The sequence below is a fragment of the Pongo abelii genome, chromosome 8 (assembly GCF_028885655.2).
Source record: "Pongo abelii isolate AG06213 chromosome 8, NHGRI_mPonAbe1-v2.0_pri, whole genome shotgun sequence".
Taxonomy (NCBI): domain Eukaryota; kingdom Metazoa; phylum Chordata; class Mammalia; order Primates; family Hominidae; genus Pongo; species Pongo abelii.
In genome coordinates this window covers 74,925,984-74,951,522 of record NC_071993.2, presented here as the reverse complement: position 1 = coordinate 74,951,522, position 25,539 = coordinate 74,925,984, and the positions used below count along the sequence as shown (strand labels likewise).

General features: G+C 43.5%; 1 protein-coding gene across 2 annotated transcripts; it reads left to right on the top strand.

The window, feature by feature from the left end:
- Positions 1-5,604: 5,604 nt before the first annotated feature.
- SRGN (serglycin) lies at positions 5,605-24,110 on the top strand. 2 transcript variants are annotated; one of them, XM_002820880.5, is made up of 5 exons: positions 5,605-5,647; positions 6,463-6,915; positions 7,285-7,493; positions 16,343-16,490; positions 23,147-24,110. In XM_002820880.5, the coding sequence occupies exons 3-5, from the start codon at positions 7,415-7,417 to the stop codon at positions 23,424-23,426; spliced, it is 507 nt and encodes a 168-aa protein (XP_002820926.1). In that variant the 5' UTR covers positions 5,605-5,647; positions 6,463-6,915; positions 7,285-7,414; the 3' UTR covers positions 23,427-24,110. The 2 variants fall into 2 exon arrangements, with proteins under 2 accessions (XP_002820926.1, XP_024109831.1); XM_024254063.3 differs by lacking the exons at positions 5,605-5,647; positions 6,463-6,915; positions 16,343-16,490 and having other exon boundaries at positions 7,435-7,493.
- Positions 24,111-25,539: the final 1,429 nt, after the last annotated feature.

Sequence of the window (25,539 nt, the reverse complement as noted above, 5' to 3'; positions counted from 1 at the left end):
GTCCTTTCTTTTTTAAATTTTTTTTTGAGACGGAGTCTTGCTCTGTTGCCCAGGCTGGAGTGCGATGGCACAATCTCAGCTCACTGCAGCCTCCGCCTCCTGGGTTTAAGTGATTCTCCTGCCTCAGCCTCCTGAGTAGCTGGAATTACAGGCGCGCGCCACCACACCCAGCTAATTTTTGTATTTTTAGTGGAGACACAGTTTCACCATGTTGGCTAGGCTGGTCGTGAACTCCTGATCTCGTGATCTGCCCACCTCTGCCTTCCAAAGTGTCAGGATCACAGGCGTGAGCCACTGAGCCGGGACTTGTCCTTTCTTTTAAGTCCCTCCTTGCAATTCTTCACCTGCTGACTTTTCCATAGTAAGCATTAATTAATTAGTTAATTATTTTTGAGACAGGGTCTCACTGTGATGTCCAGGCTGGAGTGCAGTGTCACAATCGTGGCTCACTGCAGACTTCAACTCCTTGCCTAAAGTGGTCCTCCTGCCTTGGCATCAACCACTGTGCCTGGCCTATTAATTGTTTTTTTGTTGTTGTTTTTGAGAGTCTCATTCTGTCGCCCAGGCTGTAGTGCAGTGGCACAGTCTTGGTTCACTGCAACCTCCGCCTCCCGGGTTCAAGTGATTCTCCTGCCTCAGACTCCTGAGTAGCTGGGACTGCAGGTGCGCACCACCACGCCCGGCTATTTTTTTGTATTTTTAGTAGAGACAGGGTTTCACCATGTTGGTCAGCCTGGTTTTGAACTCCTGACCTCGTGATCTGCCCGCCTCAGCCTCCCAAAGTGCTGGGATTACAGGTGTGAACCACCTCGCCCAGCCCTAATTTTTTAATTAGAAAAGATACCTAACTAAAGATAGACAAAAATAATTTTAGAATAGCATCGATAGATAGTGTGTCTTGGGAGAAAGGTAAGACTTAAGAAGTCAAATAAAGACCTCTTTTCTTGATTCACATTCAAAGGGTCCTGCTCTCTCTAACCCATATATCCACTCCTGTGCCCTTTCTGAAATTTCCCGAGAGATGTGTTTCCACTATTTGTAATATCCTATAGTTTTTTGTTTAAGTCCTGTAGTTTTGGAATTGAAATTCTGTGTCCTATTAGACTCAGGGTAGCATTTTGAGAAGTTATTCAATGCCTTTCTTTTTTTTAAATACGATTTTTTGGCTGGACAAAGTGGCTTACACCTGTAATCCCAGCACTTTGAGAGGCCAAGACCCAAGTTCAAGACCAGTCTGGGCAACATAGTGAGACCCCGTCTCTACAAAACATTTAAAAATTAGCTGGGTATGGTGGTGCATGCCTGTAGTCTCAGCTACTCAGGAGGCTGAGGAGGGAGGATTACTTGAGCCCGGGAGGTCAAGGCTGCAGTGAGCCATGATTGCATTGCTGCATTCCAGCCTGACAACAAAGTTGAGACGGAGTCTTGCTCTGTTGCCCAGGCTGGGGCTGGAGTGCAGTGGCGCCATCTCAGCTCACTGCAAGCTCCGCCTCCCGGGTTCCCGTCATTCTCCTGCCTCAGCCTCCCGAGTAGCTGGGACTACAGGCGCCCGCCACCACGCCCGGCTAATTTTTTTTTTTTTTTTGTATTTTTAATAGAGATGGGGTTTCATCATGTTAGCCAGGATGGTCTCGATCTCCTGACCTCGTGATCCGCCCATCTCGGCCTCCCAAAGTGCTGGGATTACAGGCGTGAGCCACCGCGCCAGGCCTGAAAAAAAAAAAAAACTTTTTTAAAGAACAGTTTTAGGATGGGCATAGTGGCTCACGCCTGTAATCCCAGCACTTTGGGAGGATGAGGCAGGGAGATCACTTGAGGCCAGGAGTTCAAGACCAGCCTGGCCAGCATGGCAAAACCCTGTCTCTACTAAAAATAGAAAAATTAGCTGGGCATAGTGGCACATGACTACAATCCCAGCTACTCAGGAGGCTGAGGCAGGAGGATCACTTGAACCTGGAAGGTGGAGGTTGCAGTGAGCCACTGCACTCTAGCCTGGGTGACAGAGCGAGACTCTGTCTCCAAAACAAAGCAAACAGACAAAAAAACAAAACCAACCCATTAACCCCAAGTTCTTCAACTTTTAGGTACCTAGGGAGGTTTCTGGACTAGGACTCTGGAGACAAAATTTTAAGAAGGGGAGCAATCATGCTCTTGGGAAAATACATATATATGTATTTTTAGACAGAGTCTCCCTCTGTCGCCCAGGCTGGAGTACAGTGGCACAATCTCGGCTCACTGTAACCTCCACCTGGCAGATTCAAGGGGTTCTCCTGCCTCAGCCTCCCGAGTAGCTGGGATTACAGGTGCATGCCACCACACCTGTCTAATTTTTTATATTTTTGGTAGAGAAGGGGTTTTACCATGTTGGCCAGGCTGGTCTCAAACTCCTGACCTCAAGTCATCTGTCTGCTTCAGCTTCCCAAAGTGCTGGGATTACAGGCATGAGCCACCGCACGCAGCCATGGTAAACTAATATTAATAGATGTGTGGCTATGGTGATGAGAAGGGAGGAGCTGGAGAAGGAGCTACATGGCCCTGCCAGGGATGCCCTTGAGACTATGCCCTCTTCCGGGGCATCCCTACATTGTTCCTCGGTAAGGAGACCAAGGACACAAGGAGAGCTGCTCCCTTGGGACCAGAAGCATCAAGATAATTTCCTGACCAGGTGCGTGGCATGTGCCTGTAGTCCCAGCTACCTGGGAGGCTGAGGCAGGAGAATTTGCTTGAGCCTCGGCATTTGAGTCCAGCCTGAGCAACATAGCAAGACTTTGTCGTAAGAAAAACAAAAGGTGATTTTTTTGTCTTGGCCACAGTCTCCCTGTCCACTAAATGATTGAGGGTGGGAATGGAAGTAGAACCAAAATAATAGGAAACTCAAAGTTGTCTGAGATCCATGAAAAAATAAGTCACTTTGTAAAAAACATGCCTTTTTTTTTCTGTAACATCTTTTTTTAAATCAGATGTTTTCTCATTTATATGGACTCTAAAATGAAGATCTCTTTTTAAAAGGATAATTTTTTAGAAGTTTTATGGAAAAAAAATTTTTTTTGAGACAGGTCTGGCTCTGTCACTCAGGCTGCAGTGCAGTGGCATGATCTGGCTCACTGCGACCTCCACCTCTCTGGCTCAAGCTAGCCTCCCAACTCAGCCTCCCAAGTGGCTGGGACTACAGGCATGAGCCACCATGCCCAGCTGATTTTGGTATTTTTCATAGAGTCGGGGTCTTGCCATGTTGCCCAGGCTGGTTTCAAACTCCTGAGCTCAAGTGACCCACAAACCTTGGCCTCCCAAAGTGCTGGGATTACGAATGTGGGCCACTGTGCTGGCTTATTATGAAAATTCTCAAAAATATATTAAAGTAGGGAGGATGGTATAATGAACCTTCTTTTACTCATTGCTCAACTTCAGCAGTTATCAAACCACTACTATACCCTTCCCATCCCCTCTTAAACCGGATTATTTAGAAGCAAATCCTAGTCATTTTATCACGCTAAACAGAAATGCTTAGCATGTACCTCTATGAGAAAATAACAAAAAGGACTTCTGATTATTTACAAATCTTAATCTTGTTTCCCCTTCATTCCTCATCTATCCCAGGGCATGGATTAGGAAGCGTGAGTTCTAACCTTGGTTTGCCCCTTGCTAACCGTGTGAGCAGGGGCAAATTATTTAACCTTTCTGGACTTGCATTTTTCTCAACTGAGTGAGGGAACTAGATGATTTCTAAGATCCCTTCTAGTTCTAGAAATAAAAAATTCATGCAAGGGCCGTCCTTCAAGCCTCTAGAGACATACAGATTTGGTGCAGTATCTATTTACTGGTTTTTGTTTGTTTGTTTGTTTTGTTTTTTGGTGCAGTGCCCAGTTCAGAGTCAAGACCCTCTCAATGAAGAGTCAAGCAAAAGTCCTAGAGGCTGCTGGTGGTGGAATCTTTAACCTGGAGCTCTAGGAAAGTAATAAGCCTTGGAGCTGCCCCTTTGTGCAGTTTCCTGCTGCCCTCGGTATCTCTTCTCATAACCTCAATTTATCATTTTTTTTCTTTTTTTGAGATGGAGTCTTGCTCTGTCGCCCAGGCTGGAGTGCAATGGCATGATCTCTGCTCACTGCAACCTCTGCCTCCCAGGTTCAAGTGATTCTCCTGCCTCAGCCTCCTGAGTAGCTGGTATTAGAGGTGCCCGCCACCATGTCCAGATAATTTTTTGTATTTTTAGTAGAGACAGGGTTTCACCATGTTATCCAAGCTAGTCTCAAACTCCTGACCTTAGGTGAGCGATCCGCCCACCTTGGCCTCCCAAAGTGCTGGTGTGAGCCACCCTGCCCTGCCGGCGACCCATTATTTTATTAAACAACAGGAACTGGTTTCTGTCATGTTCCAGGTGACTGTTAAGGAATAAGAATACTCATTTTATGGGCAAATCAACTGAATGTGAAGTAAAGTAGGTGCATTTCAGGTTGCCTGGTGAAAGAAGGATTAAGTCTGGTATAGGGTTTGTCTTTTAAAATTGTGGAAAACATGCATATCGTAGATTGACTTTTAGGGAAAGATGTGGGTCCTATTGGGTTAATGGCGAAATCTTTTGGTAAGATCATGCCCAGCCCTGAGGACTGTTGCCAATGCCTCCCTCACCGCGTGTGCCATGTGCTCTTGAGGACATCGTCTCACTGGCTTCCCACACCATCATTACAGCTGGAACAAGGGACGCATAAAAAGTGAGTGGCCCAGCGTGGCTCAGCTAGTAAGTGAAGGACATGGGCTTGGACCCAGGACTTCCAGCTGCCGCAGCATGTGTCCTGCTCCCCTACAGCTTGAAGAGGGCTAAATGAGACTGGAGGACCTCTTAGAAAAAGAAACTTGATTATCAGCGTAGTGGGAGAAGAGCAAATGCTTATGAATACTGCACCTGTGCTTTAAAAGTCACCATGAGCTGGGCGTTGTGGCTCACGTCTATAATCCCGCACTTTGGGAGGCCGAGGCAGGTGGGTCACTTGAGGTCAGGAGTTCGAGGGCAGCTTGGTCAACATGACAAAAACCCCATCTGTACTAAAAAAAAAAAAGAAAAAAAAAAAAGAAAGAAAAAAATTAGTCAAACGCGCTTGCTTGAACCCAGGAGGTGGAGGTACAGCCTGGGCGACAGAGAGAGAGAGAGAGAGGAAAAAAAAAAAAACACACCATGACCCAGAGAAAGAAAGAAAAAAAAATGAAGTTCCCAAATGGAAAAAGCCCCGAAAATTACCATTTTAAAACACAAACCCTAATCAGCTCTGGGGATTTGCAGGAAACTCATCGAAGCTATTGATAGGAACTATTGTTTTGGTGCCAGGGTTTTCAATTGGGAGTTAGATTAAAAACGACCAAAGATAACATCTGATATTTCAAACTGAAACCAGCGTTTCTCAGTGGAAAGCTTTCTGGGCCAGTGCATTTTGGGGTTGATTACTGTGCTTGGAGACGTCCCTGAGTTGGAGGACACGCTTCTGGCTGATTTGAGGGGCTTCTGAGGAGGGCCAAAATGTGCACTCTTTGTGTTCTTGCACCACGGCTATTAGACTGTGAGGCTCTGTCCTTAGCAGGAAACGGTAAAGGAATCAGCAGGAAGCCTAAAACAAGGGAAGGGAAACTCCTCCCTCTTATCAAAGGCCAGGCAAGGGTGAGGATGAGAATGGAAAGTGGGGCACGTGCATTAAGCCGTCTGGGGGAGCGGCAGGGATAGACATGTTGAAATGGAGAGTGGTTGAATCTTGAAAGGAAGTAGGGAAAATGTATATGCCACAAGGACAAGGATGTATGATAGGCTTGTATTTATTGTATAACTTTATTTTATTTTATTATTTTTATTTTTTTGAAATGGAATCTCTCTCTGTCACCCAGGCTGGAGTGCAATGGCACGATCTTGGCTCACTGCAACCTCTGCCTCCTGGGTTCAGGCGATTCTCCTACCCCAGCCTCCTGAGTAGCTGGGACTACAGGCACCCGCCACCACGCCCAGCTAATTTTTTGTATTTTTAGTGGAGACGGGATTTCACCGTGTTAACCAGGATGGTCTCGATCTCCTGAACTTGTGATCCACCCACCGCAGTCTCCCAAAGTGCTGGGATTACAGGTGTGGACCACAGCACCTGGCCTTTATTGTATAACTCTAATATGGAGCCTTAGTCCTCCAGAAATCTGCACCATGCCCAGGGAAAATGCTGTTCCTTTATTTACATGAGGCAGAGGTTTGTGCTGTTTGCTGAGGTCCAGCAGCTCACTGTGAGGACAACCTCTCCCTCGTTCCTGATTTCTGGCTTATTCAAGGCCAGAGGACCCAAAACTCAAGTTGAAAATTTTGACTAGGAGAACAGATAAAAATAGAAATGGAATCCAATCTTAAGAAATGCTCAATGTGAAGGAGAGGGGAATGCAAAATAATTTTTCTGTTTTACCACAGTCTTTGTAACTGAAAATCCTATGTTCTTGAGATAGAGAGAGAGTCGATGATCCAATGCAAGAAACGAGTTTAAGAAGAAACTGTTTGCTGGGCACGGTGGCTCACGCCTGTAATCCCAGCACTTTGGGAGGCTGAGGCAGGCGGATGGCCTAAGGTTGGGAGTTCGAGACCAGCCTGGCCAACATGGTGACACGCCGTCTGTACTAAAAATACAAAATTAGTCCAGCGCAGTGGCGTGCACCTGTAATCCCTGCCTCAGGAGGCTGAGGCAGGAGAATTGCTTGAACTCAGGAGGTGGAGGTTGCAGTGAGCTGAGATCACGCCACTGCTCCTCCAGCCTGGGTGACAGAGTGAGACTCCAACTCCAAAAAAAAAAAAAAAAAGAGAGAGAAGAAGAAGAAGAAACTATTCATCTGAAATCCAACAACTCATTCTTGAAGGTTAGAGCTCAGCTTTGAAGTTTCACTTCACGAGCTTGGCTCAGTGAGGTATGTTACTCCCCGGTGAAAAAGAAAATGAAGAGAATGTTTTATGTTGAAAGTGCTTGGTGACGAAAAGGCAGCACCTAGCTCCCTTATCTCATCAAAAATGCAGCAGATTCTTAATATTAGCAATCTAGTGTTTAGATTGTTACCTGAAGAAAGGAAAAACAAACTGTCCCAAATGCTAATTCTACTGTTTCGGTGGGAAAAAAAAAAATTTCTAGCAGGCAAACGGCAAACAACAAAACTTTTGAAAAAGCAGGCCTGGGGGGAGTCCAGTACAGTTTCATAATGGGTATGAATGGTTATTTTACTGTGTTCCCCCCACCGCCTTTCTTTCTGGGTTTTGATGTGGATGTCTTTCTATTTGTTCAGGAAATTGTGACGTGTGTTCTGGGCAGGGTTTGAGGTTTTGGAACATTTTCTAAAAGGGACAGAGAGCACCCTGCTACATTTCCTAATCAAGAAGTTGGCGTGCAGCCGGGAGAGCTGGACTAAGTTGGTCATGATGCAGAAGCTACTCAAATGCAGTCGGCTCGTCCTGGCTCTTGCCCTCATCCTGGTTCTGGAATCTTCAGTTCAAGGTAAGACTCAGGAGTCTTGTTCCCCAGCCATCTTCTCTGTAAGCCCCGTGGTCCATACAAGTCATTATATTCATTTTAAGGCGTAGAATGTATAATATTGTGGCAAAGGAGGCAAAGAAGAAGGATTTGGGGTCACTGAACCCTTTAATATGAGTTCTGTTAAGTTTGGTACCAAGAAAAATTAAACTCTGTGGTGTGTGCAGTCTTGTAAACTCTTACAATGATTGAAATGTGCTATTTTGGGATGAAAATGTGAGGTTTATAAATTTTAAAAGCTCAAAAAAGGAATCTAGAAAATGACTCCTGTGCCTGTTGCATGGAGGAGATGGCACCTTTGACTGTTGGGGGATTTCTGCCTACCCCTAAGTGTCTACATCAGCCCCAAGTTTTAGTGCGCTGTGCCGGTGTCATTGTTATTTTAACACTGGGAGACCTTATATTCTAATTGGGGTGAATCTGACTGTGTGTATTTTCTTTTCTTTTTTTTTTTTTTTAAAGATAAACTTGGTTCTTACTGAAAACTCAATTATGGTTAGACATAGTTCATGTAAAACCTCTCAGATTTTAAAGAGAAGGCCAAATAATTTGGTATTTGTTCTCTTGCTCAGAGAAGCATCATATTCGGAAATATCTTCCTAGGTTTATCTATCATTTAGTGTTGTTTAGTCAGACTGAAACAACTTAAAACCTCTAATGACTAAGACAATGAAAATGATAGGCTTGTAAGAAAAATACAATTTGTTCTTCTTTGGCAACTAAGGAATCATGTCTAAATAAGACAGAGGTCATGGGTTGATAGAGAGATGGCTGAACTTATAGTAGAAAAACACTAGGTTCCGCCAAATGGTAAGGGAAATGTTGAGTCACAATGACACACATGTCCTAGATTTGTTTCATCAAAGCGACTTTTGGTTGTCATGATCTTACTTCCGGTGGAGATGAAATCTTACAGATGATCGCAGAGACATTCATTTTATGTTGGAAATTTATAAAATCATTTTCTTCTAGTTATGCTAATACTGAAAAAAGAGCAAGTAATGTTTCTGGAACGTTATTAATCTATATATTTTTAAAATATAAAACATTGTCAATTGTAGGGAACAGGCTTCACTGGGATCTTTTAGGGAACATCTTCAGCTTGATGAAATAATTCCCGAATAGCCATGTGGTCTGACAAGATCGAGAGTAATGAGGCCCATACTTTAGTACAGTCTTGAGTGGCCAGATGGTGCTGGGCATACCCCAACCAGAGATACGTAAGTCTTTATGTTGTCAAAATTTCCCAGAAACATGAATTTCCCACTAAGATTCATTAAGGAAAACTAGAATGAAAACAAAAACGTTCCTTGTATAATATTCATTAGAAAGAAATGAGGAAGGCCGGGCGTGGTGGCTCACGCCTGTAATCTCAGCACTTTGGGAGGCTGAGGTAGGCAGATCATGAGGTCAGGAGTTTGAGACCAGCCTGGCCAACATAGTGAAATCCCGTCTCTACCAAAAATACAAAAAAAATAAGCCGGGCATGGTGGCACGCACCTGTCATCCCAGCTACTCAGGAGGCTGAGGCAGGAGAACTGCTTGAACCTGGGAGGTGGAGGTTGCAGTGAGCTAAGATTGCACCACTGTACTCCAGCCTAGGTGACAGTGCAAGACTCTGTCAGAAAGAAAGAAAGAGAGAGAGAGAGAAAGAAAGGAAAGAAAGAGAAAGAAAGAAAATAATTCATCATGAAATTGTATCGAATACTAGCATTTATGTCATGACCTCATAGGTTTAGCTCTTTGTTAGAAAAAGAAACCATAGAAAGAGACAAGGGAGAAACTGACAAACTAGGGTGTTTCCGAAAAAAGGCTCTCGGTATTGGGCTCAAGGGCTTGTGCCCACATCTGAGCGTGCAGGGAAATAGATGTCCCCCACTGGCTGCATGTGTGAGTGACTGCGGCACAAGGCTGTGATGTGAAGAGTTGTGACACCATTTCCTCACACCTCCACGCAATGCCAGATATGATTCGACAACATTCTTCCTGTCTTATGAAAAGTGTTTATCTAGCCCCTCGGTTTGGCAGATGAAATCAACTAGGCTTTTGGCTTGCTTTTACTGAGCATATTCAAAACCATTTCAGGTTACTATAGTGGTTTGCTTGGGTTGCCATAACAAAGTACCACGGACTGAGTGGCTTAAATAACAGAAATGTATTTCCTCACAGTTCTGGAGATGGGAGTCCAAGATCAAGGTGCTGGCAGGGTTGATCGCATTCTGAGGCCTCTCTCCTTGGCTTATAGATGGCGCCTTCTCCCTTGTCTGCACATGGCCTTTCCTCCATGCATCCGTGTCTTAATATCATCTTCTTAGAAGGTCACCAGGCATTGGATCAGGGCCACCCTAATGGCCTCATCTTAACTAACTATATCTGCAATGACCCTATTTCTGAACAATTTCACATTGTGAGATTCTGTGGGTTAGAACTTCAACATATGAATTTGGTGGTAGTATATTTTTATTATAAGTCAAATCCAAGTAAAGATGTGGGGTAAGATTGTGTCTACCAGGCACAAAGAAATGGAAATTTGGGGATGTGTGGGTAACTCTGGAGAGCACAGATGACTAATCTATTTAATGTAGGGCTCCAGGGGATTTGATGAGGCCTGTGAATCTTCCACTCTTATTGCCTCTCTTTTCCAATGATGCCCATAAAGAAAAAAAAAATGGAATATCCATGAACAGGTGCAGCCAAGGGGGCCAGGCCCACCACGTGTCCACTGTATACTGTCTCCTAGCTCACAGGAATGATACTGATCCACTCATTGTGCTGCTCTTTGTAAAGTGATTTCACATTCGTTCTCTGGTAATCATCATCACATTCCCTTTGAGGAGGAATTAGCACCAATCGTAGAGGAGAAAACTGGATCTGACATTTCTCATCTCATTTGCTCTATACATTAACCTCTTGCAAAAAATTTGTGAGTCTTGCCCAAGACCCATTACAACTAATTAACAGCTGAACTGGTCGTCTGATTTCAAGGCCAGAATTAACTTTCTACTGCCGCTCATGGATCAGAGGTTTTCTTTGTTTAAACAAACAAACAAAAAATCCTTTGACTGTAGCGCTTGCTATAATGTTTCCCACTGAGCTGAGGGAGAAATTGAAAGTAAACTTAGGAGCTTTTTATAGCTTGTCAAACCATGCAAGAGTGGGGGAAGCTTATCCATCTTGTGGAATTGATAGACCAGGAGGAAGTAACTCCGGCTTAGATAATGCTACCATTTTGAATAAATCAAATGGTCTTCTTTTCCCCTTGACAGTAGTTGCTGCTTAAGTTTCTCTAACATGCCTGCAGTAAGTTTCCATTAAGAATAGGAAATTAGGCTCGGTACAGTGGCTCACGTCTGTAGTCTTAGCACTTTGGGAGACCGAGAAGTGTGGATCACTTGAGGTCAGGAGTTCAAGACCAGCCTGGCCAACATGGTGAAACCCCCATCTCTACTAAAAATACAAAAATTAGCCAGGCATAGTTGCATGCACCTGTAATCCCAGCTACTCAAGAGGCTGAGGCAGGAGAATCACTTGAACCCGGGAGGTGGAGGTTGCAGTGAGCCAGGATCATGCCACTACACTCCAGCCTGGGTGATAGACTGAGACTCCATCTCAAAAAAAAAAAAAAAAAGAAAAGAAAAGAAAAAAAAGAAATTAGTATATTGTGATTATGTTGAGGAAAAAGTTAGTACCATAATATAAAAAGGTATGGACTATTGGAGAAAGTTGTTTGCTTTGGTAACATTTACTCATAGAAAGTATTTTGGTAAAGCAGGACTCAGGGTGGTGGGAGAGGTGGGCAGTGAGGGATAGGATTCAAATAAAAACCATTCTTTCCCTTGGAATCCACTACACAATTAACCAACAAATCCCATAAGTAGGCCTTTTAGGAAGATAACATTTCTGTCCATGAGATAGCCACTATAATCACAAGACATTTATCTCAAGCAAGATAGAGTCAAGATAGTCTCACAACCTCAGGGGCTGGAACTGTAAATTTTCACATCCTGCCAACACCCTTGAATAGCTATGTCAAGAATTTAGTGTCTGTAACTTGTTCTTTATTTTAAAGTACATTTAACATCACCGGCCCCAAATTCGATAGGCTTTTGAAGTGGGAGCCCTTCTACTTTTGATTTCTTTATAAAATTTTAAAATAGCTTTGTTGAGATAGCGTTCACATACCATACAATTCACCCATTAAAAGTGTTCAATTCAATGATTAGGCCAGGTGTGGTGGCTCATGCCTGTAATCCCAGCATTTTGGGAGGCCAAGGCAGGTGGATCCCTTGAGGTCAAGAGTTTGAGACTACCCTGGCCAACATGGCGAGAACTTGTCTCTACTAAAAATACAAAAATTAACTGGGCATGGTGGTGTGCACCTGTAATTCCAGCTACTTGGGAGGCTGAGGCAGGATAATCACTTGAACCTGAGAGGCGGAGGTTGCAGTGAGCTGAGATCGCACCACTGCACTCCAGCCTGGATGACAGAGCAAGACTCTGTCTCCAAAAAAAAAAAGAAAAAGAAGTGTTCAATGTTTTTTAGTATATTCACAGAGTCATGCAACCATCACTATAATTGCTTCTAGAACATTTTCATCATCGCCAAAAAGAAAGCCTTCGTTATGAATTTTAATTAGCTGAGATTCTGAACTCTTGGGGAATTTTGTATTCTAGAAATATTTTTTACTAATATTCTACAGTTGTATTTGTCATGCTGGTGAAAAGATATGTTCTTTCACCTGGATGCTTTCTCATTAAGCATTATTTTTCTGTTTAGCTTCCTATGTAAGCAAACGTTTTCTCAGCTTGATACTCAGCACGTCAGCAGCTTGCAGAAGACTGCCTAGACCTGCTCTGTCCAGTACGGTAGCCACAAGTCACTTGTCGCTTGCCACTTGAAATGTGGCAAGGCCAAATTGGGACATGCTGTAAATGCAAAATATACAAGATTTGGAAGCCTTAGTATGAAGAAAAGAATGCAAAATATCCCATTAATAACTTTTATATTGATGATATGTTAAAGGACAATATTTGAATAAATTAGGTTAAATAAAATTAATTTCACCTGTTTCTTTTTACTTTTAAAAATATGGCCGCTGGAACATTTAAAACTCCCTATGTGGTTTGCTTTGTGTTTCTATTGGACAAAGCTGGTCTAGACAGTATAAGATGTGAAGACACCGCCCTCTGCTGGAGAAGATGCTGGATTTTTCTAATTGGACGTCTAAGTAGCAATTAGATGCCAAACTAATGCTGCCTCAGGAAAGAATCAAAAGAGAAAGAATGAAACCAGGCCAGGCGCGGTGGCTCACGCCTATAATCCCAGCACTTTGGGAGGCCAAGGCGAGCGGATCACGAGGTCAGGAGATCAAGACCTTCCTGGCTAACCCCGTCTCTACTAAAAATACAAAAAATTAGCCGGGCATGGTGGCACGTGCCTGTAATTCCAGCTAGTCAGGAGGCTGAGGCAGGAGAATAGCTTAAACCCAGGTGGCGGAGGGTGCAGTGAGCTGAGATGTGCCACAGCACTCCAGCCTGGGCAACAGAGACAGACTCTATCTCAAAATAAGGAAAAATAAAAAAGAAAAGAAAGAAAGTCTATAAATTGAGACTCCTAGAGATACTAAAAGGCAGAATGGGAATTTGAATTTAAATTTATAAGATGTTCACTATCAGAGATCATAGGTCATTGTTGTCCTTCTCCTTTTCATGAGAGGAACTAGCAATGAAGAGCTCTAACTATGTGCTAGGTACTACTCTGAGAACCTAACATTTGTATCTCCTTATTAGCTCTATTACTGCCCCATCCTACAGATGAGAAAATTGAGGCACAGGAAGTTTAAGTTGGCCAAGATCACACAGCCAGTAAGGGGCAGACGTTAAAAGGTCATTTTGCCTGCCTTATCCCCAGCCTCCAGGCAGTGGCAGAGCTAGCTCATTTTGGACAAACAGCTCTCCCAAACCAGACATTGTAAGCTATACTCAGGAATCGTAGAAACGATTATGATAGAATAATATATAGTTACAAAGAAAAGAAAGAAAATCCAATGGGAGAATATTTACTGTTTTCTATATTAAAGTGTTTAATGTTTATGTTTTTAGAGGAATATTGTTTATTATAGCAATTTAGAAAACAAAATGAGAAAAAAAACACCAAAGATTCTACCATCAGTTATTTTTGTGTATTTCCTTCCATTTTTCCCCCATGTCTGTTTATATAATTGAAACTATTACTCACACAAAGAGGTATTCTGATTTTCTCAGTTATTTTTATTTATTTTTAATTTTGTAAATTAACTTTTTTCTTCTGAGACAGTCTCACTCTGTCACCCAGGCTGAAGTGCAGCCGAGCAATCTTGGCTCACTGTGACCTCCCAGTCTCAAGCAATCCTCCTGCCTCAGCCTCTTAAGTAGCTGGGACTACAGTGTGTGCTACCACAACCAGCTAATTTTTAAAATCTGTTTTTTTTTGTTTTTTTTTTTTTTGGTAGAAATGAGAGTCTCTCTATGTTGCCCAGCCTGTATTGAACTCCTGGGCTCAAGCGATCCTCCCACCTCAGTCTCCCAAAGTGCTGGGATTTCAGGCGTGAGCTACCACACCCAACCTAATTTTTATTTTTATTTTATTAAAAAAAAAAAAAAAGTTTTTGCCTACCCGCCTCTCACCCTCTCACTCATTTTTAAGTATAGGTTTTTCTACAATGCCACATCGTCTTTTCCATAAAAAGTACTTTTGGCCGGGCGTGGTGGCTCACACCTGTAATCCCAGCACCTTGGGAGACTGAGGCGGGTGGATCACGTGAGGTCAGGAGTTCGAGACCAGCCTGGCCAACATGGTGAAACCCTGTCCCTACTAAAAATACAAAAATTAGCCGGATATGATTGTGAGCACCTGTCATCCCAGCTACTCGGGAGGCTGAGGCAGGAGAATCACTTGAACCTGGGAGGCAGAGGTTGCAGTGAGCCGAGATTGTGCCACTGCACCCCAGCCAGGGCAACAGAGCAAGACTTCATCTCAAAAAAAAAAAAAAAAAAAAAAGTACTTTTCTTCATTTGGTTAGTATTCTCTTATGAGTTGATGCCTTGTAATTTATCTGAGTGTTTTCCATTATTTTGTGGTGAGCTTTAAAACTACCCTTCCTGCCTTTCAAGAATCCTAGACATGCTCCTTCTTGCTAGGTAATTATTAGTTGCACTCATTAGAATAAAGTATATGCTTGGAGTGGGGAGGAGATGAACTTTTTGAAGGGCGGTGAAGTATTTCTCACCACCAGGCCTTTGTCTTTGCTAAACTGAGGAAGGAAGATTTTATTTCATTAACTAATAAAGAACCTCCTATATAGGCCGGGCCTGGTGGCTCACACCTGTAATCCTCACATTTTCAGAGGCCAAGGTGGATGGATTGCCTGAGCTCAGGAGTGTGAGACCAGCTTGGGCAACATGGCGAAACCCCATCTCTACTAAAAATACTAAAAATTAGCTGGGCGTGGTGGTGAGTGCCTGTAATCCCAGTTACTCCGGAAGGTGAGGCAGAAAAATTGCTTGAACCTGGGAGGTGGAGGTTGCCATGAGCTGAGATCGTGACAGTGCACTCCAGCCTGGGTGACACAGCAAGACTCTCTCTCAATAAAATAAAATAAAATAAATAAATAAATAAATAAATAAATAAATCTCCTATATAACCTCATAACATCAGATTTGGAGCCTTTTCCATAGAAATGAAATTCAGAAGAAGCTGAGACTCAGATATTCCAAGCTGCCTGATGCTCTGTGACTAGAGGAGACTTGTTCTTGTGAAATCTGAGTGCAAAGACACAGGACAAATTGTTATCTACTTTTCATTCCTAAGGATACTGTATGGCCCTAAAACACAAGAACTAGAATTCTGTGATACCACGGATACTACACAGTGTGTTCCTTCCCCTTTCTGAACCTGATTTGACTCATCTCTATGAAAAGATGTGGGCTTTGGGGTCAGATGTGGGTTGGAATCCTAGCGCCTGTGTGGCTGCAATTTTCTTTTGTGTAAAATTGAGATAATAGTACAAAAGTAACAACAGTTAATATTATCAAGTGTTTACTGTGTGCCTGGCACTGTGTTAAATTCTTTAAGTGTATTTTCTCATTTAATTTTTGTGATAGGCTTATGACACTATTAGTATCTTCATATTACAGTGAGGGTTCAGAGAAGTTAAGGTTTCATAACTAGTCAGCAGAGCTGGGACTTCACTCCAGGCAGCTGATTCCAAAGCCTATTCTAACTTTAAACTGCTACTTTTTGGAGTGTTGTAAGAAGGACAATTTATATAAAAGGTTGGCACATAGTGGGTGTTGCTGTTATATGAATGGACATAAAATCTGTCTACATTTTGCCTTTTACCAAATTTAGAATCTATTTAGTTAAAACCTTCTTAGGGCAGGCTGGGTGCAGTTGCTCATGCCTGTAATCTCAGCACACTGGGAGGCCAAGGCAGGAGGATTGCTTGAGCCCAGGCGTTTGAGACCAGCCTGGGCACATAGTGAGACCCCCATCTCTCCAAAAAACAAACAAACAAACAAAAACAAAACAAAACAAAACTAGCTGGGCGTGGTGGTGCGCCTGTATTCCCAGCTACTCAAGAGGCTGGGGTGGGACAATGGCTTGAGCTCAGGAGTTCAAGGTTGCAGTAAGCTATGATCACAGTACTGCACTCCAGCTTGGGCAGCAGACTGAGACCCTGTCTCGAAAAAAAATAAAAATAAAAACTTCTTAGGACAGAGTGATTAGAAGCTGTGTAGTAGATACTTAGTAACAATGTGGGTTCCTTGGGCAGGTTATCCTACGCAGAGAGCCAGGTACCAATGGGTGCGCTGCAATCCAGACAGTAATTCTGCAAACTGCCTTGAAGAAAAAGGACCAATGTTCGAACTACTTCCAGGTGAATCCAACAAGATCCCCCGTCTGAGGACTGACCTTTTTCCGTAAGTGGACTTTTCTCTATTTATTTATTTATTTATTTATTTGAGACAGAGTTTCACTTTTCTTGCCCAGGCTGGAGTGCAATGGCGCAATCTTAGCTCACTGCAACCTCTGCCTCCTGGGTTCAAGCGATTCTCCTGCTTCAGCCTCTGGAGCAGCTGGGATTTCAGGCGCCTGCCACCATGCCCAGCTAATTTTTTTTTTTTTTTTTTTTTTTTGAGACGGAGTCTCACTCTGTCGCTCAGGCTGGAGTGCAGTGGCGCAATCTCGGCTCACTGCAAGCTCCAATTCCTGGGTTCACGCCATTCTCCCGCCTCAGCCTCCCGAGTAGCTGGGACTACAGGCACCCGCCACCACGCCCGGCTAATTTTTTTGTATTTTTAGTAGAGACGGGGTTTCACCTTATTAGCCAGGATGGTCTCGATCTCCTGACCTAGTGATCCGCCTGCCTTGACCTCCCAAAATGCTGGGATTACAGGCGTGAGCCACCACACCTGGCCTAATTTTTTGTATTATTAGTAGAGACAGGGTTTCATCATCTTGGCCAGGCTGGTCTCGAACTCCTGACCTCAGGTGATCCACCCACCTTGGCCTCTCAAAGTGTTGGGATTACAAGCATGAGCCACTGTGCCCGGCCTTTTCTCTAATTTTAAAGTGTCTGTAATTTCACAACCTCTTGGCGCAGATGTGGGAGTGTTTTTCTTCAAGCTGTCCAGAGTGTTTTGCTTTGAGCTCTTGCTTTGGTAGTTTGGCTCCTACTCTGCAGTACATGGTAAAACTGTACTGTATATACTGGCATATGACATGTGCGAGTATACATGATTCACCTATGTTTTTGAAAGTTTTTTTGTGGATGGTAGAGAGGAGCATTGAGGACTTTTCATCAACAAGTATTGAAAATGATTGAACATAGTTTTATTTGTGTAAACAGAACACACTATATATTAAAATCCAATAATTAACTGAATGGATAAGCAAAATGTGGTATAAGCATACAAAGGAATATTATTGGGTCATAAAAAGAATGAAGTACTGATACATGCTACAACATAGATAAACCTTGGAAACATTATGCAGAGTGAAGGAAGGCCAGACACAAAAAGCCACATATTGTATGATTCCATTTAGATAAAATGTCCAGAATAGGCAAATCCCTAGAGGCGGAAAGTAGATTAGTGGGTTCCAGGGGCTGGGGAAAGGGAGGAATAAAGAGTGACTGCTAATGGGTATGAGGGTTTTTTTTGGAGGAGGTGATTAAAATGTTCTTCTGCCAGGTGCGGTGGCTCATGCCTGTAATCCCAGCACTTTGGGAGGCCAAGGCGGGAGAACTGTTTGAGCCCAGGAGTTTGAGGCCAGCCTGGGCAACATAGTGAGACCCTATCTCTATTTCAAATACATTTTTTATATTAAAAAAAGTTCTTCAATTAGATGGTAATTATTTTTAAAAATGGCCAGGTGCAGAGGCTCATGCCTGTAATCCCAGCACCTTGGGAGGCTGAGGTGGGAGGATCCCTTGAGCCCAGAAGGTTTGGGACCAGCCTGGGCCATACAGCAAGACCCTGTCTCTACAAAAAATACAAAAATTAGCTAGGCATGGTGATGTGCACCTGTGGTCCCAGCTACTCGGGAGGCTGAGGTAGGAGAATCTCTTGAGCCTAGGTTGAGCCTGCAGCGAACCCTATTTATGCCATTGCACTCCAGCCTAGGCAACAGAGTGAGACTCTGTCTCAAAAAAAAAAAAAAAAAAAAAAAAATTAGGGAAAGGAAGAATAATTGGCCAAGACTTGTAAAACAAAAATCAAATCTCTTCTTTTGATCAGATAAAACTTGCTTTAAACTTGCAAAAAAGACCTGATATAAATTCATAAGTAACAAAAAATTGAATTATATTAGAAACCATTAATTCAATGAATACTAAAGCTATGTAGGATGTAGCAAAATATATATATTAAGAAAAGGATTATTATAAAAGTTTTAATCTCCAGGCTCACACCTAGAAAATCACTCTCCTCAAAGCCAGGTTAATCATCATGCTCCAAATCAGGTACATTTCACATCACTTTGGGATCCTGGCGACTTTCTCTTTTTTTTTTTTTTGAGACAGGGTCTCCTCTGTCACCCAGGATGGAGTGCAGTGGTGTGATCATAGCTCACTGCAGCCTCGAACTCCTCAAGTGATCTTCCTGCCTCAGCCTCCCAAGTAGCTGGGACCACAGGCACACAGCACCATGCCCGTCTAATTAAAAAAAATTTTTTTTTGTAGAGACAGGGGTCTCTGTACATTTCCCAGGCTGGTCACGTACTCCTAAGCTCAAGCAGTCCTCCCAGCTCAGCCTCCCAAAGTGCTGGAATTACAGGCATGAGCCACCATTCCCAGCGCTGGTGACTTTCTCCATCACTGTTGACTTTCTCCATCACTGATATTCACTGCATTAGTGATGACATCATTACAATCTTCAATATGCAACTTTGTAGTCCTACTCTTGCATTCTTACTTTAAGGCCTCGGCATTAAGTTTGAATGTAATATTACAGCATCCTTCATTACTTTAAATCATTGGTTTCAATAGTAATTCATTTAAATCCAAAATGTTAGGCTGCAGTGGCTCATGCCTGTAATCCCCCCAGTTTGGGAGACTGAGGTGGGAGAATCAGTTGAGGCCAAGAATTTGAGACCAGCCTGGGCAACACGGCAAGACCCCGTCTCTAAAAATTAGTGGCCAGGCGCCGTGGCTCACACCTGTAATCCCAACACTTTGGGAGGCCGAGGCGGATCGCTTGAGGTCAGGAGTTCAAGATCAGCCTAGCCAACATGGCGGAAACCCATTTCTACTAAAAATACAAAAATTAGCTGGGCATGGTGGCACGCCTGTAATGCCAGCTATTGAGAGGCCGAGGCAGGCAGATTGGGAGGCCGAGGCAGGCAGATTGCTTTGAGACCAGCCTGGGTAACATGGAGAAACCCTGTCTCTACAGAAAACTACAAAAATTAGCCAAGCATGGAGAAACCTCGTCTCTACAGAAAAACACAAAAACTAGCCATGCATGCCTGTGGTCCAGCTACTCGGAAGGCTGAGGTGGGAGGATTGCTTGATCCTGAGAGGTCAAGGCTGAAGTGAGCCGTGGTGTGGCACTGCACTCCAGCCAGGGTGACAGAGTAAAACCCTGTCTCAAAATAAATAAACACATTTAAAATAAATAAATACAATTAAAACTAAAATAAAAAAATTAATAAAATGTTAAGAGAATAGCTCAAATTCTCCAAAAGAACTCTTGCACACCATTCCTCCTCTCCTCAAATCTCTATTTTCCTTCCCCAAAGCCAGTAACTTTGCTTCTCACCCTGACCTTGTGCTTTCCTTCCCGTCATTGCGAAAGAATGGTCCTTGCTTCTGTGCCTATCCCAAACCCTTTTGCCCTCAGATCCTCCTGTCCTTCCCTGGCCCTGCTCTGTACTGGCTGTGGGGTGGGGGTAGGGGTGGAACTGACTCCTGGGGTCTGCATTTCTCAGGCTCCCAGGGCTGTGGCTGACTTTGGCCAATGGGAGGCAAGGAAGGGAGACTGAGAGCTTGGGAGGAAGGGAGAGAGGTATGTTTCTTCTCCTTACTCCCTGCCTTGGGTGGCACCTTGGGCAGGACTGTTTCGCCCATGGCCTCAGCTCCCACCAGATGCCTCTAGTCCCTGGGATCAGGAAATAGACAACCTCCTTCCACTATCACTGTAGCCCAAGGAGGGAAGTATTTTTTCTTTCTTTTTTTTTTTTTTTTTTTACAGAGTCTCACTCTCGTTGCCCAGGCTGGAGTGCAGTGGTGCAATCTTGGCTCACTGCCACCTCTGCCTCCCGGGTTCAAGTGATTCTCCTGCCTCAGCCTCCAGGTTGTGCCACTATGCCCAGCTAATTTTTGTATTTTTGGTAGAGACGGGGTTTTGCCATGTTGACCAGGCTGGTCTTGAACTTCTGACCCCAAATGATCTGCCTGCCTCATCCTCCCAAAGTGCTGGGATTACAGGCATGAGCCACTGTGCCCGGCCGAGGGAAATATTTTCTTGCTATTGCTAATCTCTGGGTTACCTCGCTATCCCCCATTTAGCTTCACTTCTACTCCATCACCTGTATGAGGAATTCCCTCTGTGTTAAATATCTGGAGAAGTTTCCTGATTGGACCCTGGCTCTTGCAGCTTCCAAGGCCACCTCTCTTTGTGGCCGGTATCCTTTTCCCATGCATCTTCTCCAGGACTTCCATTCTGCAGTTATCTCTCTGAACTCAGTGTCTTCTTCCCATCAGTATGGGGGTGGACTTTAGTATCTCCTATGTTTAGACAACATCTCTCCTTTGACTCTGCGTCCTCTCCAGCGGTTGCCCTTCTCTGCTCCTCTTCACAATAACACCTCCTGAAAGGGCCACCCATGCCTGCCCCCTCCTTTCCTCACCCTCTCTGCGGCTGGACTTCTGTTCCTACACTCCACCCTGGTTGACAAAGTCACTGATTACTTCTCTATTTTCAGCTTACTTGATCCTTAATTGCCTTCAAAAACGGCTAACTGGGCCATGCATGTAATCCCAGCACTTCAGGAGGCCAAGGCAGGAGGATCACTTGAGCCCAGGAGTTCAAGACCAGCCTGCCTGGGCAACATAGTGAGACCCTATCTACAAAAAATAGAAAAATTAGCCGGGCGTGGTGACTCACGCCTGTGGTCCCAGCTACAAAGGAAGCTGAGGTGGGAGGACGGCTTGAGCCCGGGAGGGTGAGGCTGCAGTGAGCCATGATCACGCCACTGCGCTCCAGCCTGCACAACAGAAGGAGGCCCTTTCTTTAAAAAAAAATGATTGACCACCCCTTCCTTGAAATGCTTTTTTCTCGAGGCTTCCATGCCCTGCCTTATCCTGTTTCTTCCTACTTCTGTGGTTGTGCTTTTTCCTCTGCTCAATATTTAACATGTTGGTGTGACCCTGGCTCTGGCCTGGGCCCCCTTCTCTATCTACATGTTTTCTCTCGACGACCTCCATTGGTTGCATGGGTTTAACTACCAAATCTGTGATTCCAGCTCCGACACCCCAGGCTAAAGTAGCCACCTGGTCACTCCCTATTACATTAGTCAATTTCATTTCTCTGTACCACCTATGATTTTCCTGATTTATTTATTCACTTTTCATTGTCTATCTTCCCCACTAAAATAAAAACTTCTTGAGAAGGGGCTTCATTGATCTGCCTCTGTGCTATCCCAGGCCCTCAAAACAAGGACCAGATGTTCAACAAATATTTATTGAATGCATACATGAATTAAAACTCTAATTGGTTGTATGCTGGTGGTTTATTATTTTCATGGAGGAAATGACTTGTAGGCTGTGACACTCAGCTTTTGTCTCTGATGCTTTGTTGCCCTGTTCTGTCACTGAGGGCTGTCATCATTGCTCTGGCCATTTTGTGCTCTTTGAATTTCTAATCATCACACTCAACCCAGAAGGCAGCCTTACCTTTCAGTACTCTTCAGCTGAGTGAATGCAAATGGGAAGCAGGGTCATTTTTTGATAGGAAATTGAAGGTTTATGTGCTGGTATATATAAAGCTTAGCTTTTTACAAAGAATTTCTCAAAAGTGAGCTTTGTTGAAGCACTGTAAGTTATTAGAACTTTTATGGAAATTTTAATTTAGGAAAAAATGTCATCTGTCTGGGCAGACTTAGTTGTTAGTTGTTTGTTCTTTCTTTTTTTTGGTGGAGGGTATGGAGTTTTGCTCTTGTAACCCAGGCTGGAGTGCAGTGGCACGATCTCGGCTCACTGCAACCTCCGCCTCCTGGGTTCAAGCAATTCTCTCACCTCATCCTTCCGAGTAGCTGGGATTACAGGCATGCACCACCACGCCTGGCTAATTTTTGTATTTTTAGTAGAGATGGGGTTTCACTATGTTGGTCAGGCTGGTTTCGAACTCCTGACCTCAAGGGATCACCCACCTTGGCCTCCCAAAGTGCTTGGATTACAGACATGAGCCACCACACCCGGCCAAGAGGACTTCTTTTAAAAATGATTTCTTGGGCTGGGTGCAGTGGCTCACACCTGTAATCCCAGCACTTTGGGAGGCTGAGGTGGGTGGTTCACAAGGTCAGGAGTTTGAGACCAGCCTGGCCAATATGGTGAAACTCCATCTCTACTAAAAATACAAAAATTAGCCAGGCGTGGTGGCACACCCTTGTTGTCCCAGCTACTCGGGAGGCTGAGGCAGGAGAATCACTTGAACCCGGGAGGTAGAGGTTGCAGTGAGCCGAGATGGCACCACTGCACTCCAGCCTGGGTGACAGAGCAAGACTCTGCCTCCAAAAATAAAAATTAAAAAAAATAAAAATAAAAATGATTTATTAAGTAAATTTCAAATATAGAATGTATATGCTAGTGATAACAAAATTAACACTGTTTATGCGAGTCTGCAATAGGTAGATGTGGAGTTGATAGGTGCAATAAGTATAGGCAAACACATAGGAACATTTGACCTGTTTTTTTGTTGATTTTAAAACATTGAATAATGGGGAAGATTTTAAATCTCTTAATTTGAGCAACTAGATGGCTGTATTTATCTCCTTATCTTAAAAAAAACTATTATAATTATCTTTCCCACATATCAAACTCTACTGGTTTTTTTCCCATTTTTCTTTCATACTTCAGAAAGACGAGAATCCAGGACTTGAATCGTATCTTCCCACTTTCTGAGGACTATTCTGGATCAGGCTCCGGCTCCGGCTCCGGCTCCGGCTCCGGCTCTGGCTCTGGCTCCGGCTCTGGATCAGGATCTGGGAGTGGCTTCCTAAGGGAAATGGAACAGGATTACCAACTAGTAGATGAAAGTGATGCTTTCCATGAGAACCTTAGGTCTCTTGACAGGAATCTGCCCTCAGACAGCCAGGACTTGGGTCAGCATGGATTAGAAGAGGATTTTATGTTATAAAAGAGGATTTTCCCACCTTGACACCAGGCAATGTAGTTAGCATATTTTGTGTACCATGGTTGAATGATTAATCTTGGGACAAAGAATTTTATAGAAATTTTTAAACATCTGAAAAAGAAGCTTAAGTTTTATCATCCTTTTTTTCTCATGAATTCTTAAAGGATTATGCTTTAATGCTGTTATCTATTTTATTGTTCTTGAAAATACCTGCATTTTTTGGTATCATGTTCAACCAACATCATTATGAAATTAATTAGATTCCCATGGCCATAAAATGGCTTTAAAGAATATATATATATATTTTAAAAATAGCTTGAGAAGCAAATTGGCAGGTAATATTTCACAGCTAAATTAAGAATCTGACTTGGATTGTGAATTATAGATATGCCCCTTTTCTTATAAAACAAAACAAAAAAATAATGAAACACAGTGAATTTGTAGAGTGGGGGTATTTGACATATTTTACAGGGCGGAGTGTACTATATACTATTACCTTTGAATGTGTTTGCAGAGCTAGTGGACGTGTTTATCTACAAGTATGATTGCTGTTACATAACACCCCAAATTAACTCCCAAATTAAAGCATGGTTGTGCTCTCAATACCTCATACTGCTTTACCTTTTTTTCCTGGATATCTGTGTATTTTCAAATGTTACTATATATTAAAGCAGAAATATAACCAAAGGTTAAGCTGTCTTGGATCTGTTGTTCTAAACCCAGGAAATAGTTATTTTTGGCCAGACGTTTCTCCGGAAGTCTTATCAACAAAACAACTTTAAACGTATTCTACAGTAAACACAAGTTTTGTAACCAGAATCAAATCATACTAACTAGCAAATGAAGAAAGCAATGATGCCTTAGCAAGAGGGTTATATATCTCAAAGCACTTCCTCACCTGAAAGATAGTTCCATCTCTGTTCCCCTTAGTTCTGAAAAGCCCCCTTGCATCACCATCCTGGATTCTGTTCTGCACTGTCCAGATCCCAGCTCCAGAACTGAGTACTTACTCAAATTAATCTCCTCAGGAGAGAGCCACCTTGCCCAAGGTCATGCTGCTTTGCAGGGCAGCCTGCATCCAGTGACTGGCTGATATGGGCATATCAAGGCCTGAACTCAGAGGAGTCATACAGATTCAAAACTCCCCACAGGGTCAGCTCAGGTTTTGCTGGGACTACTTTGTAGCTCAGTTTCTTCTTTACTCAATTTTACTTCCTTCCATTCTGCTCATAGGTGTCTATCCTGAGAGTGCCCCCTTAGAAATTTTCTGCTAGTTTCCATCTCAGAATTTGCTTCTTGGAGAACACAACTTGTGACACGTTGTGCCAGGAAGGATAAGAAATGGATGCTAAGATGGGATTTTGGAGCTAGATTGCCTGCTGCCTGGCTGGCAATGAGGACTCCATCCTTGGCCATAGATGAGCACAGGCACAAGATAGCAGTGCAATTGTTAAAACTTTCACTGGTGATGAACCGAGACGGTATACCAGTGGAAGGGAGTGCACCAGTGTGTGATGTACTAGACGTCTGAGAAATGTTGGCAAGTAGTAATAATAAAGACAATGGTATTGGTTGGCTACTGCTGGACTTAATTAATGCTTTTGAAAAAGACAATGAAAGGCTAAGGATGATTAATTAAAGGCTAAATGTGAAAACCATTGGGCCTCCTTGGCAGCATATTAAGAAACTCTCTTCTGTAATAGAAGGAATTAAAAAGCTGAGGACCAGGCCCAGGACTTATGAGAATAGCAGATGGCTGGGCGTGGTGGCTCATGCCTGCAATCCCAATGCTTTGAGGGGCTGAGGCAGGTGGATCACCTGAGGTCAGGAGTTTGAGATCAGCCTGGCCAACATGGCAAAATCCTGTCTCTACTAAAAATACAAAAATTAGCCGGGCGTGGTGGCAGGCATCTATAATCCCAGCTACTCGGGAGGCTGAAGCAGGAGAATTGCTTGAACCTGGGAGGTTCAAACTTGGGAGGCTGCAGTGAGCTGAGATCATGTCACTGCAATCCAGCCTGGGCAACAGAGGGAGACTCCATCTCAAAAAAAAAAAAAAAAAAATAGCAGAGTTCCAAGAATATTAAATTGTCAGCTTAGCCCAGTCTGTTATGCA